General features: G+C 42.7%; 2 protein-coding genes across 4 annotated transcripts; one reads left to right on the top strand and one right to left on the bottom strand.

Annotated features, from left to right (window-relative positions):
• Positions 1–3192: 3192 nt before the first annotated feature.
• LOC123127367 (monosaccharide-sensing protein 2) lies at positions 3193–7368 on the top strand. Of its 3 annotated transcripts, none has more exons than XM_044547016.1 (6): positions 3193–3402; positions 3482–3600; positions 3934–4500; positions 5192–6150; positions 6259–6446; positions 6539–7368. In XM_044547016.1, exons 2-6 carry the CDS (start codon positions 3522–3524, stop codon positions 6978–6980), a joined length of 2235 nt encoding a protein of 744 aa, XP_044402951.1. In that variant the 5' UTR covers positions 3193–3402; positions 3482–3521; the 3' UTR covers positions 6981–7368. The 3 variants fall into 3 exon arrangements, with proteins under 3 accessions (XP_044402951.1, XP_044402952.1, XP_044402953.1); XM_044547017.1 differs by having other exon boundaries at positions 3222–3402; positions 3488–3600; XM_044547018.1 differs by having other exon boundaries at positions 3232–3402; positions 3494–3600.
• An 880-nt stretch (positions 7369–8248) lies between these two features.
• LOC123127366 (kinesin-like protein KIN-14D) lies at positions 8249–16267 on the bottom strand. Its single transcript, XM_044547015.1, has 19 exons — positions 16017–16267; positions 15670–15926; positions 15314–15482; positions 14971–15098; positions 14739–14822; positions 14543–14620; positions 14380–14472; positions 12580–14067; positions 12413–12494; positions 12230–12325; positions 11950–12126; positions 11720–11826; positions 11419–11597; positions 10555–10719; positions 10231–10484; positions 9970–10142; positions 9301–9707; positions 9062–9156; positions 8249–8612 (listed from the first exon to the last, which is right to left on the bottom strand). Exons 1-18 carry the CDS (start codon positions 16051–16053, stop codon positions 9138–9140), a joined length of 3993 nt encoding a protein of 1330 aa, XP_044402950.1. The 5' UTR covers positions 16054–16267; the 3' UTR covers positions 8249–8612; positions 9062–9137.
• Positions 16268–16642: the final 375 nt, after the last annotated feature.

Below are 16642 nucleotides of genomic sequence, written 5' to 3'. Positions count from 1 at the left end.
ACAAGACTCGTGTACAACTACCATCGTTGTGTACCACTACTTCCACTACCCTCACGAGAACAACTACTTCCCCTTCAACACGTGTACCTCCATAGCCGAACTCCATCCGCTCTTAAAACGCACGCTTTGAAGGTATAATCGCCGAGACGATAACCCGTGGTTGAATGCATGTGATGTATGAAATGCTCGCGTTTGCACCGTGCCCGACGTGTTTCTTGCACGTTCCCCGTTTCCATGCCATCGTCCCGTGGGAACCCGGTAGTCGGGAGCACCCCACCATCCTTGCATGACACGCTCCCGTCGCCTTTTCTTTTGCACCGGCATCTTAATCGAGTTACTGGATCATCGGAATGTTGTCGTGACATCATTTCCGTTTCGCCGTAGTGGCACCTTTTTCGTCGTAGTTGTCGTGGCACCCCTTTCGGCTCCGCCACGATGACAAAATGCTTCATGTCATGCTCTTATCAACATTTTCATAATTATGGCATAAAACTTGCATAAACATGCACATGTCATCCGCATCATGATAACAACAATTAAAATGTTTAAAATTGTTGTTTGCTTTAAATTTCTAAATGCATATGGGGATTTACCGGACTTGTTGTTTGTTGTTCCGGCCTCATTTAAACTTGCCTAGTTAAGTAGTTTTATTATGCTTCACCTTTTGCCATGTTTAAACAACATTTAATTTTGTTGAGTACCTAACCGGGAGTGAACTAAATAAGCCATGTGGTGTTTCGTCAATATGCAACTCGTTGCATATTGAGCTCCACTTAATTTGTAGTATTGGTTGTGCACTTTGCCATGCCATGCCTCTTTAAACCGGACATGCATCATACTTGGTTGTACATCATGCCATGTTTATGTGGTGGTTGTTTACTATGTTGTTTGCTTCTTTCCGGGTTGCTTCTCGCGTTAGCTTCGGTTTCGTTCCGGAGTTGTGAGGATCCGTTCGACTACGTCCGTTTGTCTTCTTCATGGACTCGTTCTTCTTCCTTGCGGGATCTCAGGCAAGATGACCATACCCTCAAAATCACTTCTATCTTTGCTTGCTAGTTGTTCGCTCTTTTGCTATGCCGCGATACCTACCACTTGCTATATCATGCCTCCCATATTGCCATGTCAAGTCTCTAACCCACCTTCCTAGCAAACTGTTGTTTGGCTATGTTACCTCTTTTGCTCAGCCCCTCTTATAGCGTTGCTAGTTGCAGATGAAGATGAAGTTTGTTCCATGTTGAACATGGTTATTGTTGGGATATCACAATATCTCTTATTTAATTAATGCATCTATATACTTGGTAAAGGATGGAAGGCTCGGCCTTATGCCTGGTGTTTTGTTCCACTCTTGCCGCCCTAGTTTCCGTCATACAAGTGTTATGTTCCTTGATTTTGCGTTCCTTACATGGTTGGGTGTTATGGGGACCCCTTGACAGTTTATTTTGAATAAAACACCTCCAGCAAGGCCCAACCTTGGTTTTACCATCTGCCTCACCACCACCTACCCTTCCCTCGGGTCGGCCAACCCAAGGGTCATCTTTATTTTAACCCCCCCGAGTCAGTGCTTCTCTAAGTGTTGGTCCGAAACGGGCAGCCTGCGGGGCCACCTCGGGGAAACTTGAGGGTTGGTTTTACTTGTAGCTTAACCTATCCGGTGTTGCCCTGAGAACGAGATATGTGCAGCTCCTATCGGGATTGTCGGCGCATCGGGCGGCTTTGCTGGTCTTGTTTTACCATTGTCGAAATGTCTTGTAACCGGGATTCCGAGTCTGGTCAGGTCTTCCTGGGAGAAGGAATATCCTTCGTTAACCGTGAGAGCTTGTGATGGGCTAAGTTGGGACACCCCTGCAGGGTTTTGAACTTTCGGAAGTCGTGCCCGCGGTTATGGGCAGATGGTAATTTGTTAATATCCGGTTGTAGACAACCTGCCACTTAACTTAATTAAAATGCATCAACAGCGTGTGTAGCCGTGATGGTCTCTTCTCGGCGGGGTCCGGGAAGTAAACACGGTTTTGGAGTTATGTTTGAACGTTAGTAGTTTCAGGATCACTTCTTGATCACTTCTAGTTCACGACTGTGCTTTGCTTCTCTTCTCGCTCTCATTTGCGTAAGTTAGCCACCATATATGCTAGTGCTTGCTGCAATTCCACCTTACTACCTTTTCCTACACATAAGCTTAAATAGTCTTGATCGCGAGAGTGTGAGATTGCTGAATCCTCGTGACTCACAGATTACTTCCAAAACCAGTTGCAGGTGCCGTTGATACCAGTGCAGATGACGCAGCTGAGCTCAAGTGGGAGCTCGATGAAGATCTTGTTCGTTGTGTTGTTTCGTTTCTAGTTGATCAGTAGTGGAGCCCAGTCGGGGCGATCGGGGATCTAGCATTAGGGGTTGTCTTTTTTTATTTGGTTCCGTAGTCGGACCTTGATTGTATTCTGGCTGATGTAATGCTATACTCATGTATTGTGTGGAGTGGCGATTGTAAGCCGACTCTTTATTCCTTTTTTATTCAATACATGAGATGTGTAAAGATTATCCCTCTTGCGACATGCCTACTATGCGATTATGCCTCTAAGTCGTGCTCCGACACGTGGGAGATATAGCCGCATCGTACGTGTTGCACCCAGCATCCTGCCTCGGCTGGGCCCCTTGGTCTCCCATCGTGGAGTAGTTGGCACTTGGTAGAGACCCATGGGAGTCGGGATGGTTTTTTGTCACGTCATCCCTACGAGCGAGCCCCACTCATCAGTTCGGCGGTCAAAAAAGGTTCAAACGAGAATTAGTGCGATTTGTTACAACTCGACTCAAAACATATACTGATGTGCAAAAAAGAAAGATTTTTCTAAATACAATACAAACGCAACCGCTCATGTATACGCACATACTTTCACCTCTATGAACGCATACACGTACATCCCTACCCTTATAGACTGAGCCGGCATATCATTTTGAAATTGACGAAGTCATCATAGGCGCCTTATAGTCGACGAAAACGTATCCTCGTATTGAACGTGCATCGCGGAAAATTTTCCTTAAATACAACCGGAAAAATGCTAACACCAGGGCTTGAACCGTGGTGGACTGAGAATAACGAAAGTTGATACTCTGTACAAATTAAGTCGTGGAAATCACATATGGCCGATTATATACAGCTGTAAAATAAATACACAGCTGTAATCAGCCTTTTGTCGTCACTCTCGCGGCGGAGGGGGGCCACGCTGCTCGCCTTGTCTTCTTCTTTTCCGGTGGCAGCCGGGGCAGTGAACGAGGGGCAGCTCTTGGCTCCTATTTGAGGCGGCTTCGCTCGGTTCTGATCTACCGCACCGCACCACCACACCACACCAGGGGGCTGCCGCTTCTTGGGCTTCTCCATCTCCTCTCCTTGGTTGGTTCTCTACTAGAGAGGTAGGCGAGATTTTTCATCTAAATAATCCCAGCTGGTGGTGGCTGGTTCGTTTATCTTGGGCTGGGTTTCTGCGCGCAGGCGCAGCTGCAGGGATCCTTGGTGGAGAGGAGGGAAGAAGATGTCGGGTGCTGCACTGGTCGCGATTGCGGCTTCCATCGGCAATCTGCTGCAGGGGTGGGACAATGCCACCATCGCTGGTAAGTAGCCCAGATTTGTTTTACTACCTTGTTAGATCACTCCGGTGAATTTGGGGTTCTTGGTTTGGGAGCTTCCTTTATAAGTAGTTTAGACCAGATGCTGTTCAGTACTACTACTACTAGTCTTTTTTGGAACAAAAGACGGGTGATTTATTTCCCTTGAGCAAACTGATGACTTGTTTTTCCTTGGACCCTAAAAGCAACACCGTACCAACCAATTGTCAAGACAAGTTTGGATTGTGAACATTTCCTTGATTATCTCTCATCTGTAAACTTGCTATCCTTTACTTTTACTCGAGGCACAGATTAACAGAGCAAGCTTTTCGTCTTCAGGTGCTGTCCTGTACATCAAGAAGGAATTCCAGCTCGAAAATAATCCGACTGTGGAGGGGCTCATCGTGGCCATGTCGCTCATCGGTGCAACCATCATCACCACATTCTCCGGGCCAGTATCAGACTGGGTTGGCCGGCGCCCTATGCTCATTCTCTCTTCGCTTCTCTACTTCCTCAGCGGCCTAATTATGCTATGGTCACCCAATGTCTATGTGCTGCTCCTGGCACGCCTTGTCGATGGCTTTGGTATCGGCTTGGCTGTCACGCTGGTGCCTTTGTACATCTCAGAGACGGCTCCTTCGGAGATTAGGGGACGGCTCAACACGCTTCCACAGTTCAGTGGGTCAGGAGGGATGTTCTTGTCATACTGCATGGTGTTCGGGATGTCACTCTTGCCATCACCTGATTGGAGAATTATGCTGGGGGTTCTCTCAGTTCCGTCATTGTTTTTCTTCATCTTGACGGTATTTTACCTGCCAGAATCTCCGAGATGGCTTGTCAGCAAGGGCCGAATGGCAGAGGCAAAGAAGGTGCTGCAAAGATTACGGGGAAGGGAGGATGTCTCAGGTCTGTTTTTTTCACTCAAAACTCCATATTCATTTCACCTGGATTGCTTTTTTTTGGAAAAGGGGGACATCCCCGGCCTCTGCATCGGAGAGATGCATACGGCCACAATTTCACCTGGATTGCTACAGAACCCTTCTTTAAATTCATCCCTGATAGTGGATTGCAATTAGTTGCCTAAGTGATATGCACTAGTGTTAACTGTTATATTTGGGTTGCACAATTTTTTTAACAAAAAATCATTATTTAATTTGTACAGACTGTATAACAGATCATAAATGACCAAAGAGTAAGAAATTATGTTGAGTCTTGTTAACATTAAATTCATGTTGGTACTTTGCACAGCACAGAATGTCGAAGTAGTAGTAGTAACCTCAGTGGAGGCTTTTTTTGCTCTTTAATAAATGACCTTGTTGACAAAGCTCAGATGGACTGTGGCTATATTGGTTGGTAAATGGACACAAGTATGCAACTTAAGTTAAGAACTTGCATAAGCTGCTCCTTTCAGTAAGGTATTCAAGTCAATTATGATATGTTTCTAAAGATATAATGTTTTGGTATTCCTCAAAAATGATTTCACAATTCGGGTTTCAATATAGTATGTTGGAATCTAAGTGTTGGTAAATTTCAGTTGGTGGTTTACGAATAACTATGAGTAAAGTTACAGTTATCATTCCAAATCAAATTTGTGCAGGAGAAATGGCCCTTCTTGTTGAAGGTTTGGAGGTTGGAGGAGACACCTCCATTGAGGAGTACATAATAGGACCAGCTAATGACCCAGCTGACGATCATGTTGTTGATGGCGATAATGACCAAATAACACTATATGGGCCTGAAGAGGGCCAATCATGGATTGCTCGACCTTCCAAGGGACCCAGCATGCTTGGAAGTGTGCTTTCTCTTGCATCTCGTCATGGCAGCATGGTGAACCAGAGTGTGCCCCTTATGGATCCTCTAGTCACGCTTTTCGGAAGTGTTCATGAGAACATGCCTCAAGTTGGAGGAAGCATGCGGAGCACATTGTTTCCTAACTTTGGCAGCATGCTCAGTGTGGCAGATCAGCACCCAAAAACTGAGCACTGGGATGAGGAGAACGTTCATAGGGACGATGAAGAATATGCATCTGATGCTGGAGGTGACTACGAAGATAATGTCCATAGCCCGCTGCTGTCACGACAGACCACAAACACGGATGGGAAGGACCATGGTCACCATGGAAGCACTTTGGGCATGAGAAGGAGAAGTCTCTTGGAAGAGGGTGGGGAGGCAGTCAGCAGCACTGGTATTGGTGGGGGGTGGCAACTCGCATGGAAATGGTCGGAGCGACAAGGCGAGGATGGCAAGAAGGAAGGAGGCTTCAAAAGAATCTACTTGCACCAAGAGGGGGTGGCCGACTCAAGAAGGGGCTCTGTTGTTTCACTTCCTGGTGGGGGTGATGCCACGCAAGGGGGCAGTGGGTTTATACATGCTGCTGCTTTGGTAAGCCACTCGGCTCTTTACTCCAAGGATCTTATGGAAGAGCGTATGGCGGCCGGTCCAGCCATGATTCATCCATTGGAGGCAGCTCCCAAAGGTTCAATCTGGAAAGATCTGTTTGAACCTGGTGTGAGGCGTGCATTGTTCGTCGGTGTTGGAATTCAGATGCTTCAGCAGGTAGAGATTATGCTGCTGATTTCTTTAATTACTGTATGTATGCCAGATATGAACAAACATATAGTCTGAAACTGGCCAACAAGTACTAAGTCGATTTTCCTTGTGCAGTTTGCTGGAATAAATGGAGTTCTCTACTATACTCCTCAAATTCTGGAGCAAGCTGGTGTGGCTGTTCTTCTTTCCAATCTTGGCCTCAGTTCAGCATCAGCATCCATCTTGATCAGTTCTCTCACCACCTTACTCATGCTCCCAAGCATTGGTGTAGCCATGAGACTTATGGATATATCTGGAAGAAGGTAACTAACTGGTTTGCTTTGGAATCTCAATTCTCAGTATCATCACTTTTTCCGATCAAACAAGGCCTTATTATTATTTTTCCTTTCTGCAGGTTTCTGCTACTGGGCACAATTCCCATCTTGATAGCATCCCTAATTGTTTTGGTTGTGTCCAATGTTATCAACTTGAGTACGGTGCCCCACGCTGTGCTCTCCACAGTTAGCGTCATTGTCTACTTCTGCTGCTTTGTCATGGGCTTTGGCCCGATCCCCAACATTCTATGTGCAGAGATTTTCCCCACCAGAGTCCGTGGTGTCTGCATCGCTATTTGCGCCCTCACATTCTGGATTTGTGACATTATTGTTACCTACAGCCTGCCTGTGATGCTGAATGCTATTGGTCTAGCGGGTGTCTTTGGTATATATGCAGTCGTTTGCTGCATTGCCTTTGTGTTCGTCTACCTAAAGGTCCCAGAGACAAAGGGCATGCCCCTCGAGGTCATCACCGAGTTCTTTGCGGTTGGGGCGAAGCAAGCGCAGGCCACCATTGCCTGATTCATCATGGAGCTTTGTTTTCAGTTTGCACACTGCGGTCTGCGCTGAAAATTGCAAATTGGACGGGTCCTCGTGAGGAACGGAAAAACTTTTGAGTTGTAAATGAGACAGCTACCCAAAGAGCTCATCACGAGGAACGGGAAGCTGTAAAAGTAGGAGGATTTCATGCCCCCATTTCATCGTCTATTATTGCTTATTAGTACTGTACTGTAATCGTCATTAGTTGCTGTAGGGTTGTTCAACTTGCTAATCTGATTCTGAACTACCATGCTGATGTCCGAAATAAAGAAAAAGCATGTTTTTTTTTGTGTCAACTTGCAAACTTTCTTTTAAACATTGTGCAATGTATTGTAAATTTCTTTATCAACTTCCCTCGATTCAGAGAGAAGCACTTGTTTGTAAGTCATGAAAGATTTTTCTCGACACATTTGCTGCATGGAGCTTAGTGGTAGAAAAATTAAATATAATACTCCCTCCATTTCTAAACATAAGTCTTTTTAGAGATTTCAATGCGAACTAGATACAGATGCATATATACGGATTTTGGAGCGAGATTCACACATTTTGCTCCGTATGTAATCCATATTGAAATCTCTAAAATGACTTATATTTAGGGACGGAGTACTGAAGTTGCAAATAATTTCTCTGGTATAAAACTGACACTTCTAATTTAGAAAATTACATGATATCTTATTATATTGGCGACTTCGTGGCACTCCAAACAACATTTGCAATATGACGATTGAATTGCATGCGTTTTTACTCTGTCGTAACTGAGGACTGAACTGTTCACTACCATGGAAGTACCTCTTCCTGTAAGTTTATTTATTAGTACTGTACATAGTTCATTGCATCAGTAGAATCAAGTCAACACAGTTTCCTACCATATGGTGAACTATTTTGTATTGAAGATAAAAAAAACACAGGCTTCCTACCATATGGTAAAACTACTGAGAAACTCCGGTCATGTTCTTCACAGTGCAACGTTGCAGCAACTAAATTAAGTGCATCAAGTCAGTCAATATCATTGGATCCTTCGAAAGAGAAAAAGAAAGGCAACATCTTGAAAAACAACAAAGAATGAGAAAAGGTTTCTGGTCTATCTACTATACTGAACCCCAAATCCTTGTAGTTGATGAAATTATGCGCAAATCTAAGAGCACAACTGAAACATAAGAGAGCGCCAGATCATAGGAAAACATCACCGGCTGATTTCAGAATTCAGACCCTATGAGAAAAATACACCTAGGCTATACCTAATTTAGGCAATAACAGATTAGAAGCCTTCACTGAATTGCACCTAGGCTACATATTCATGTGCTTTAACAACTTCTTGGAAGTTGTTTAGACCGTACTGAAATAGTAAAAAGGATAAGTGAATCAAGCACAAGAGAGGAGAGATTCACAACACCTAAATTTTCTCCCTGCCTAATTTCCAACTCAATGGGCATAACTACAACAAGCTAGACTGTACACTCTAGAGCTTCCAATAGATATTTAAGGCAAGTGGAAAATGGTTTAGCCAAAATGGCACAGTAAGAAACTTGATCTATGGTCCTCGTTTTGCACTACTAGTAGCTCTTGCTGGTGGAATTCCTTGGGTGCTTGTATTTCTTCGTGCCCCTGTTGGCACTGCAACAAGAATAAGAAAAAATATGTAGACATGTTGAGAGTGGATATAATCCAGGTATTTGAATGTTAATAATCAATACTCTAGTAACTATATTCCTTGCGAGATTTCTACAAGAGTCACTTTTTTGTTAGATACAGTACCAGGAGTTACACTGAGTTTGTATTAGATTAGATTCGTTATCTGTTCATCAATGCAAATATCCTTTTACTCTGGACCGTAGTCAAAACATTGATTCCATGCCAATGCATATCCAGCTAAATCCCGTTGTAATTACATGTTCAAGACACACTGTACATGTATGTTACCGAGATTAGGAGTGAACTATATGAACTAACTGTATGGATAAAACTGTCAAACTCAGTTATGTTTCTCCCAAGCATTATTTTGTCAACCTTGGCATATTCAGAAAATTTCAAAAATCCAAGTGCAAAATAAAGAGGCATCTTACCTGAGGGTTTAGGAACAGCAGGATCCCTTGGTTTAGGCCGCAAGCCTGATGCTTTTCCGACTGTCAACTTCTGAACTCAAGATACCGTCTTTGTCCTACACGAAGGGAAAAAGGTGCAAGTCACAGACAACAGCCACAACCATGACAAAAGTTCCACTTCATGGAAATTCTGTATAAATTGAATTGTCAAATAAATGAAACTATTAAATGTCAGACTAATGAGAACTGGAAATACGCACAACCGCTCTTTCGCAGTGCTAGACGCTTTCTCTTGCCCTTGGTCTACCACACTGCTTACAGAACTGTCAGTTTCCGCACCGGTGGAATTACCCCCATCAGATGCATCACTTAACCTTCCATCAGATTCAACATCACCAAGACCAGAAACCTCAGGTTCAATGGAGAGCATGGACCCAGCTTCAGATTGCCTGTCACTAGTGTCAGAGAAGTTGTCAAGATCAGAAGCTGCTCCACCACCAACACTTGAGACCTTTCCTAGTGATGTTATGCCAGGAGAAGATGATGAATGCTTCAATATGTGATCAGCTTGTCTGTTGGACTTCAATTTGGAGGTGCTAGTATTCAGTAGCTGCAGCTGTTCGATTTCGTCGTCCTTCTTTGAGATAGTATCTTTTAGCATCGAAAGCTGCAAGTCGACACATTAGATGTCAACAACTGTAACTGTATTTCATTATGAGAGAAAATCTTGTGCCACATGACATACTGTTTTGAATTTTGACACCCTAGTATGATATCCTTAATTTATTTGCGCACCTCAATATCAAGATCATTAGCTAGTTACGCTAGTATGTTGCAATATCACTGCATTTGTCGCTTATTATTAGTCCTTAAGGTCCTTGCAATATCACTGCACCCCAATAATGTTTTGTGTTGAGAGAGTATGTTACCTGATCCATCAATTCTCTGACATCTTTGACTTCTTTTCCCTCCTTATTGGTCCTTGCAACACCTAGTTCCACCCCAGACACTCGTTCCGCAAATTTAAGAGTACTTAAGGTCTCTGTATAAGACGAAACGTCTGGATTGACCTGCACAAACATTAGTGTCTTTGCATGCCCACCTGCATATGAAATTTTCCCATGTCATGAACCTCTCTATACAACACATAATTATGTGACTAAAATTAGTTCTTTGGTGAAAAAAAATACCCAGAGAAGTTTGCAAGACTTGTGTAAGCTTGCTATTTCTGTATGGTACATGCGCATTCTTCTGTGATAAGGAAAATATAACATCCCCAAGAGCAGCCAGAGATTTGTTGATGTGCTGTGCTTCTTTGAGCCTGTCTCCTGTAACCGCAGAGCAGTCCACCCTCTCACTTCCAGCAAGATCCACAAGGTGTAGAGCGCCACGTGAAGTGTTCCCAGTTTTTAGATCCTGGCCTCGGACATGAATTGTCACAACACTGCAGAAGATTACCCACTAATAAGGAGCTTTATTCCTGCAGAAAAAGAGAACTGGCAAAATTAACCTACCTGTGAGATCTGCTGCTTCTCTCGTTCAAAGCTGTTGCACTCATCGCTCTATTGCCGTGCCCAGTTTGCATTAGATCAATAACTTGAGAAGTTGAGTTGACAGGACATATAGTTGCGTCAGGAACAGCAATTCCGTTTGGCTGCATGGTATTCTGAATCCCTATCGTGTGCAAGTTAAGGAAAAAAAAAGGGGGAGGGGGGGAGGGGGGATGTTTCAGTCTGCAAAAGGCAATTCATTGAATTACAAGCAAGACTATGACAGTAGAAATCTCATGAATACTGTGTACGGGCAATTGGTGTACCCAACCAAAGTTACAACTTTTTGGGCCTCTTTGGTGGTGACTAATTTTGCCACAGTTTGCCACACCTGCCTTAGGTGCTCAAATTCTTAGCCATACTTTGGCTTGCCTAAGGGAATCTTGTCATACTTTTTGTGTGTATGACATGTGGGGATTGTTTCTCACAAGAAGAATCTTGCCTTAGGTGTGGCTAGAACAAAACACCCACCTAACTTGGTCCTGCCTAACTTGAGGTGTGGCAAAGTGTGGCAAGGTGTGTCTAGGAACCAAAAACAGCCCCTTTATTTCCAGACACTTTCTTGCAAATAATAGATGAATTCAGAATGCATAAAACCATGACTAATGTTGCGTATTCGAGAAAAATGACTAAGTTTTGTTAGAACTTGCAGAAAACACACACAGACTACTATGCCCAACTAAAAGTTGCAGAATTACAAAATAGACCTATTTCAACTAATTTCGTTATAACAATATTACCACATAAAACAATGGCTAACATAGAACATGCAGAAAACACACGCAAACTACTATCCAGTGAAGCCAGTTTAGACAAACAAAAGGATATTTCTTCTGTGCACCACCACCACCAAGGAGATCACGGATTTGCTCATTGTAGATCTCAATCATTTGAACAGTAAGTTCATATGTGATCATGTCTCGCCGAGCATGGGAGATATTGAAAAGGTCATTTAGTGCTCTATAGTTAACGCCCCATTCCTTCTCAGTTGCCTTTTCAGGCCCCATCTAAGAAATCAATTGAAACAAGATATTGTAAGCACATCATCGACTATTAAAACATATACTATTAGTTCTTCCATGCAAACAGAAATAAAAAGCTAAAAGTTCATGTTCTGAAAGCTTCATACCATAGTGTATGTTTTCCCTGATCCAGTTTGACCATATGCGAAAATGCAAACATTGTAGCCATCAAGAACTGATCTAATTAGTGGCTGAATATCCTTGAAGACCATATCTATTAAGGAAAATTAGGATATAAGAAAACCAATTTATGACGTACACTATATTAGTGCATTGTTACATCATAAATAGAAACTCGAGAGAAGGTAAATTGCATAGATCTCACTGTTATAAGTACCTTGTGTAGTGGTAGGCCCAAATACTTTGTTGAATGTGAAATTCTTGCCCCCTTCCTTTTGTTTTGTAGGGTTCGTTAAAACGAGTTCACCATTGTCGCCAATATATTCAACTGAATTGGAGCCCTCATCCTCCCCAGGTTGAAAAGGTCTAATCCGACAGTAAACTCTGATGTTTCCTGCTTCGTAATACTATGTTAACCTAATATTTTTAGCTGTACTACCTAAGTAAATATAATAGCCAAACAAAATGAACTAATGATTGTAGTACAAAACTGGCACCTTTTAGTTCCTGGATCTCATTGAACAATTTTCTGTTTTCTTCAAGAGCTGCATGATATTTTTCTGCAGCATTTGTTACCGCCTTAAGGTTTTCTCCTACAAAAAATGCAATAATGTTAATTGTGATCTATTGATGAAATTATGTAAATACAAGAGATAACTACTCGCAGGGTTCATTCTTACCAAGGCCAGCTAGTTCTTCAAGCCATCTTTTTTGACAATTTAGGATTTCATGCCTAACTGAAACAGAACATAGCCTCAAATCCTGATAAAACAAAACACTATTCACATAACTGAAAATTTAGGAACTCCCTATGGAAACCGAGAAAAGGAATTGATTTGACTAATACCTGAACGTTTTGTACTTGCAAACCCACAAATTGGTTGACCACTATTCCTTTCTGCTCCCAGAACTGGATTCGAGATTTAGATACTTCTTCAAGTTCCCTTTTTCTCTTGATAGAATCTTCTAACATGAGCTCTACTTCTTTTATCCTATGTTCCAACTCCTCCTTTACCTGGGAAGCTCTGGTCTCTAACTGCTGACTATGTGTCTCATGCAATCTTTTTGTTGCTTCAAGCTCTTGCCTGAGTTGCAGAATTACGCTGGCATTGTCTTCCTTATCTGCAAGAAGCCTAACTACATCCCCCTCCTTAGATTCTAAGAGCTTGCAGGCTTCTTCGTATGACGATCTTAATGCTTCCATTTCCAGCTTAACTTTCGCAATTATACTGTTACCATCCTCCTTTTCCTTCATCAACCTAAGAATGTCCTCATTCTCCTTTGTTAAGCTGTCCTGTTTGAGTTGCAAAATCATACTGGCATTGTCTTCCTTGTCTGCAAGAAGCTTAATTATATCTTCCTTCTTAGATTCTAACAACTCGCAGTTCTCCTCGTGCAATGATTTTAATGCTTCTAAGTCCAGCTTAAGTTTCATAATTGTATTGTTATAATCTTCATTTTCCTTCATCAACCTAATTATGTCGCTCTTCTCCTTAGTTGATGTATCTGTGTCTTCATCAGTTGATTGCTTAATGTTTCTAACTGTGCCTTTTTTCAGGTCAGCCTTATTATCTTCCTTCTCCTTCATCAATCGAATTGTATCTTCCTTCTCCTTCAGCAACCTAATCATCTCTTCCTTCTCCTCTGTCAACCTAACCACAATAGTGTTCTTCTCTGAAATCAATCTATCATTACCATCATCTGTTGTTTGTTTTTTGTCCTTAATACTACCGTTTTCTGAATTAACCATATCTTCTTTCTGTATTGACCTAACCACATCGTCATTCTCCTTCATCAGCCTAATTATATCTTCCTTCTCCTTCAACAACCTAACCATCTCTTCCTTCTCCTTTGTGAATCTAAATATAGTATCATCCTTCTCCTTAAGTAACCTATCATTTCCTTCATCGATTATTCTTTGTCTTTCTTCAACCATGACCTTTTTTAAATCAACCATATCTTCCTTTGCCATCAACAGACTAACCATATCTTCCTTCTCCTTCAACGACCTAACCATTTCTTGCTTCTCCTTTTTCAATGTCACTATAGTATCATCCTTCTCCTTAAGTAACCTGTATTTTTCCTCATCCACTATTTGCTGTGTTTCTTCCACCTTGCCCTTTTTCAAGTCGACTATATCGTCCTTTTCCTTCAACAACCTAACCATATCTTCCTTCTCCTTCAACAACCTAACCATATCTTCCTTCTCCTTCAGCAACGTAACCATATCTTCCTTCTCCTTCATCAATCTAGCCACTTCTTCCTGGCATTTCATCAACATAGCCATATCTTCCTCTGGTAGTTGTCCTTTGTCTTTGAGCTTATCTTTCTCCATCTGCATGACAAGAGTGGGCTTTCATAAAGAAACAGATCAACTTTCTCCATTGAGCTAAAGCTATGGCCACTCAAGTACATGAATTGTCATTATTTACAGAGTGGACAAGAAAGTAAGTCAACCTTGCTGTTATTTTAAGCTATATGAAATAAACAAATGGGGTTCTGCTCAGTCACACTATTTTACAATTTACTGGAGATGAGAAGAGCTTGAAACTCATTGAGAAGAATTAAGCAATTTACTTGCAGTGCACAAAATTTCTGGTAAAAACAATTCGGAGATAGATGGCTCAAAGAAGGTGCTAGAATTTACATGTGTTTGCCCGCTTTGCCCACCTGCTAGTGCTTCCAGCACTCTTATCCTTGACTGATACTTCTCTTCGCGAGCTTTAATCAGGTTATTTTGCTGCAGACAAGAAAGAGATCACAATGGACTATTCAATACAAAAATAAACATGAATAACTATTTATCTTACATTTCTTATATGCCCAGCTTGAGAAGACATACGCCGTTCAATTTCAACTATGACCTTCCTCAGCAAGCAAGCGATGCGCTAGAATGAAATATTTCCATCCATTTTACGCAAGGAAAGATGTTAACACGTGTAGAAACAAAATCTCCTAAATATGGAAGAACAAACTAACTTTATTGCTTTTTTATTAGAAGCCTACATAAGGTATCTGTCCGTTCTTCCTGTCGATGCTCTCATCAACGATGCTGTTCACGACACCCAGAAGTGACTGAGTGGGTGCATTCTGCAAAATAGGTTGGCTCGTCAAACACAAGAACAAGTTGGCACCGGAAAATAACATACTAGTACGTTTTCTTTTTCATTTTAAATTTCCACGAGAATTGATTGATTATCTTGATGGTTTCAAGTGCAGTATGCAGCATTGTACTTACATCCAAGCTGGAGGATTTCATCAAGTCTGAAATCTTACAACCAGGAAGATCAGCAAATCCCCCTTGTTTCATCTGAAGTACCCCTGACGGAGAATACAGATCGGCCCCTAATGAAGGGGTGGATGGTTCTGCATAGAAAGATGACAAAAGAAGATGTTTCAACTCGCAATCAAGTTATTCCCAAGCTTATTAACTTGGACTGGTGAATACTATCGCAAATTCTCAATATCAGTGCAATTGTGCAAACTCCCTAATGGAGAATACTGTCATTCTTGATATTTCTCGAGAGTACAAAAAGAATAAAAATAAAATCTTGAGATCAGTGCAAGTAGAATAGCAGGACCTGACATAATTGGACTGGTGAGCACTCTTTGCAGCTTGGCAACCATATACTTTCTGCTTCCCTCGCTATCGCTTCTGGTGAGGAAAGTAACGTTCCGTTCTTCGCCGATGCGTGATCCAAACCGATCCTTGAGGGCAAGAATGCAGGTCACAACAGCTGTCATTTGACCCTGGATGGATGCAATGTCAACCAAGGATAAGAAGAGAGAAGAGAGAATTAATACTGCTCCCTCTGTTCATTTTTGTAAGTTGTTTAAGACAGCTGAAATTGAACTGTTTTAGGTGTTGTCTTAAATGTCTAAAAGGTTTTACAAAAGTGAACGGAGGAAGTAACAGGGATACTGCAACCGAACCAACCCTCTCGAGGTCGAAGGCGCTGAAGGTAGGCACGCCCATCCGCTCGACGGCAGCGCGGAACCTGCCGACATTGTCCGTGGAGACGTCGTCCAGCAAGGCGCCGGGGCAAATTTTCCTCAGGAGTGCGCAGAGCAGCCTGCCGCCGGAGAGCGCGGCGTGCAGTTCGTTGTCGGAGGCGTCGGACGGTGGCGGCAGAGGCACGTCGGGGAATATCACGCGAAGCCAACCGACGGCATCCGCCCGCCGCCTCGCTGTGGCTAACCATCCCAAGAATCAATCAGTCAGTCAGTCAGTTAGTCGATGGACCCTGCAAGAAGAGAGAAGAACCAACAAGGGTGGGTGTTTACCTGGGTCTGGCGCGGCATTGGGGGCGCGGAGGGACATGGAAAGCGAGGTGAAACGGGGCGACGGAGACGGGCATGCGGTGGGTATAAGCCGCCTAGCATCGAGGGGACGCCGAGGAGAGGAAGGTGAGGACGGGAGGGAATGGAGCGCGCGAGATTCATGGAGGCGGTAGCCACGCGGGCCTCGTGCTATTTTTAGGTGGCGGGGAGAGAGAGAGACGCGCGACGAGAGGAAGAAGACGAGGACGACGACGAGTCTTGGCTCTGCTCGACTTGGCCGGGGCCAGAATTAAAGACAGGGCGCAGTCTAGCCCATGAGACTATCCAAGGCTGGTCATAGTGTGCACTTCAAGAAAATGTTGCTTATATGGCATGAAGTTAATGAGATGTGGTAACATAATATGTTATTGTAACATAGCACTTTCCAAGACAAGATGAGCCTACAAACTAATAAATAAAGCTATCTATGACACTATTATTATGTTACTTTGTATTATGAAGATAATAACTTAGACTAGTATCATATGCATGACACTAACATAAGTTACTCTCCACTATGACCAGCCTAACATAGGTAGTAACATCACATATATCTAGATAAAATAGATGATGTGACAATCAATAAATGA

This window comes from Triticum aestivum, chromosome 6A, assembly GCF_018294505.1.
Source record: "Triticum aestivum cultivar Chinese Spring chromosome 6A, IWGSC CS RefSeq v2.1, whole genome shotgun sequence".
Lineage (NCBI taxonomy): Eukaryota > Viridiplantae > Streptophyta > Magnoliopsida > Poales > Poaceae > Triticum > Triticum aestivum.
This window is presented reverse-complemented; position numbering and strand designations above follow the sequence as displayed.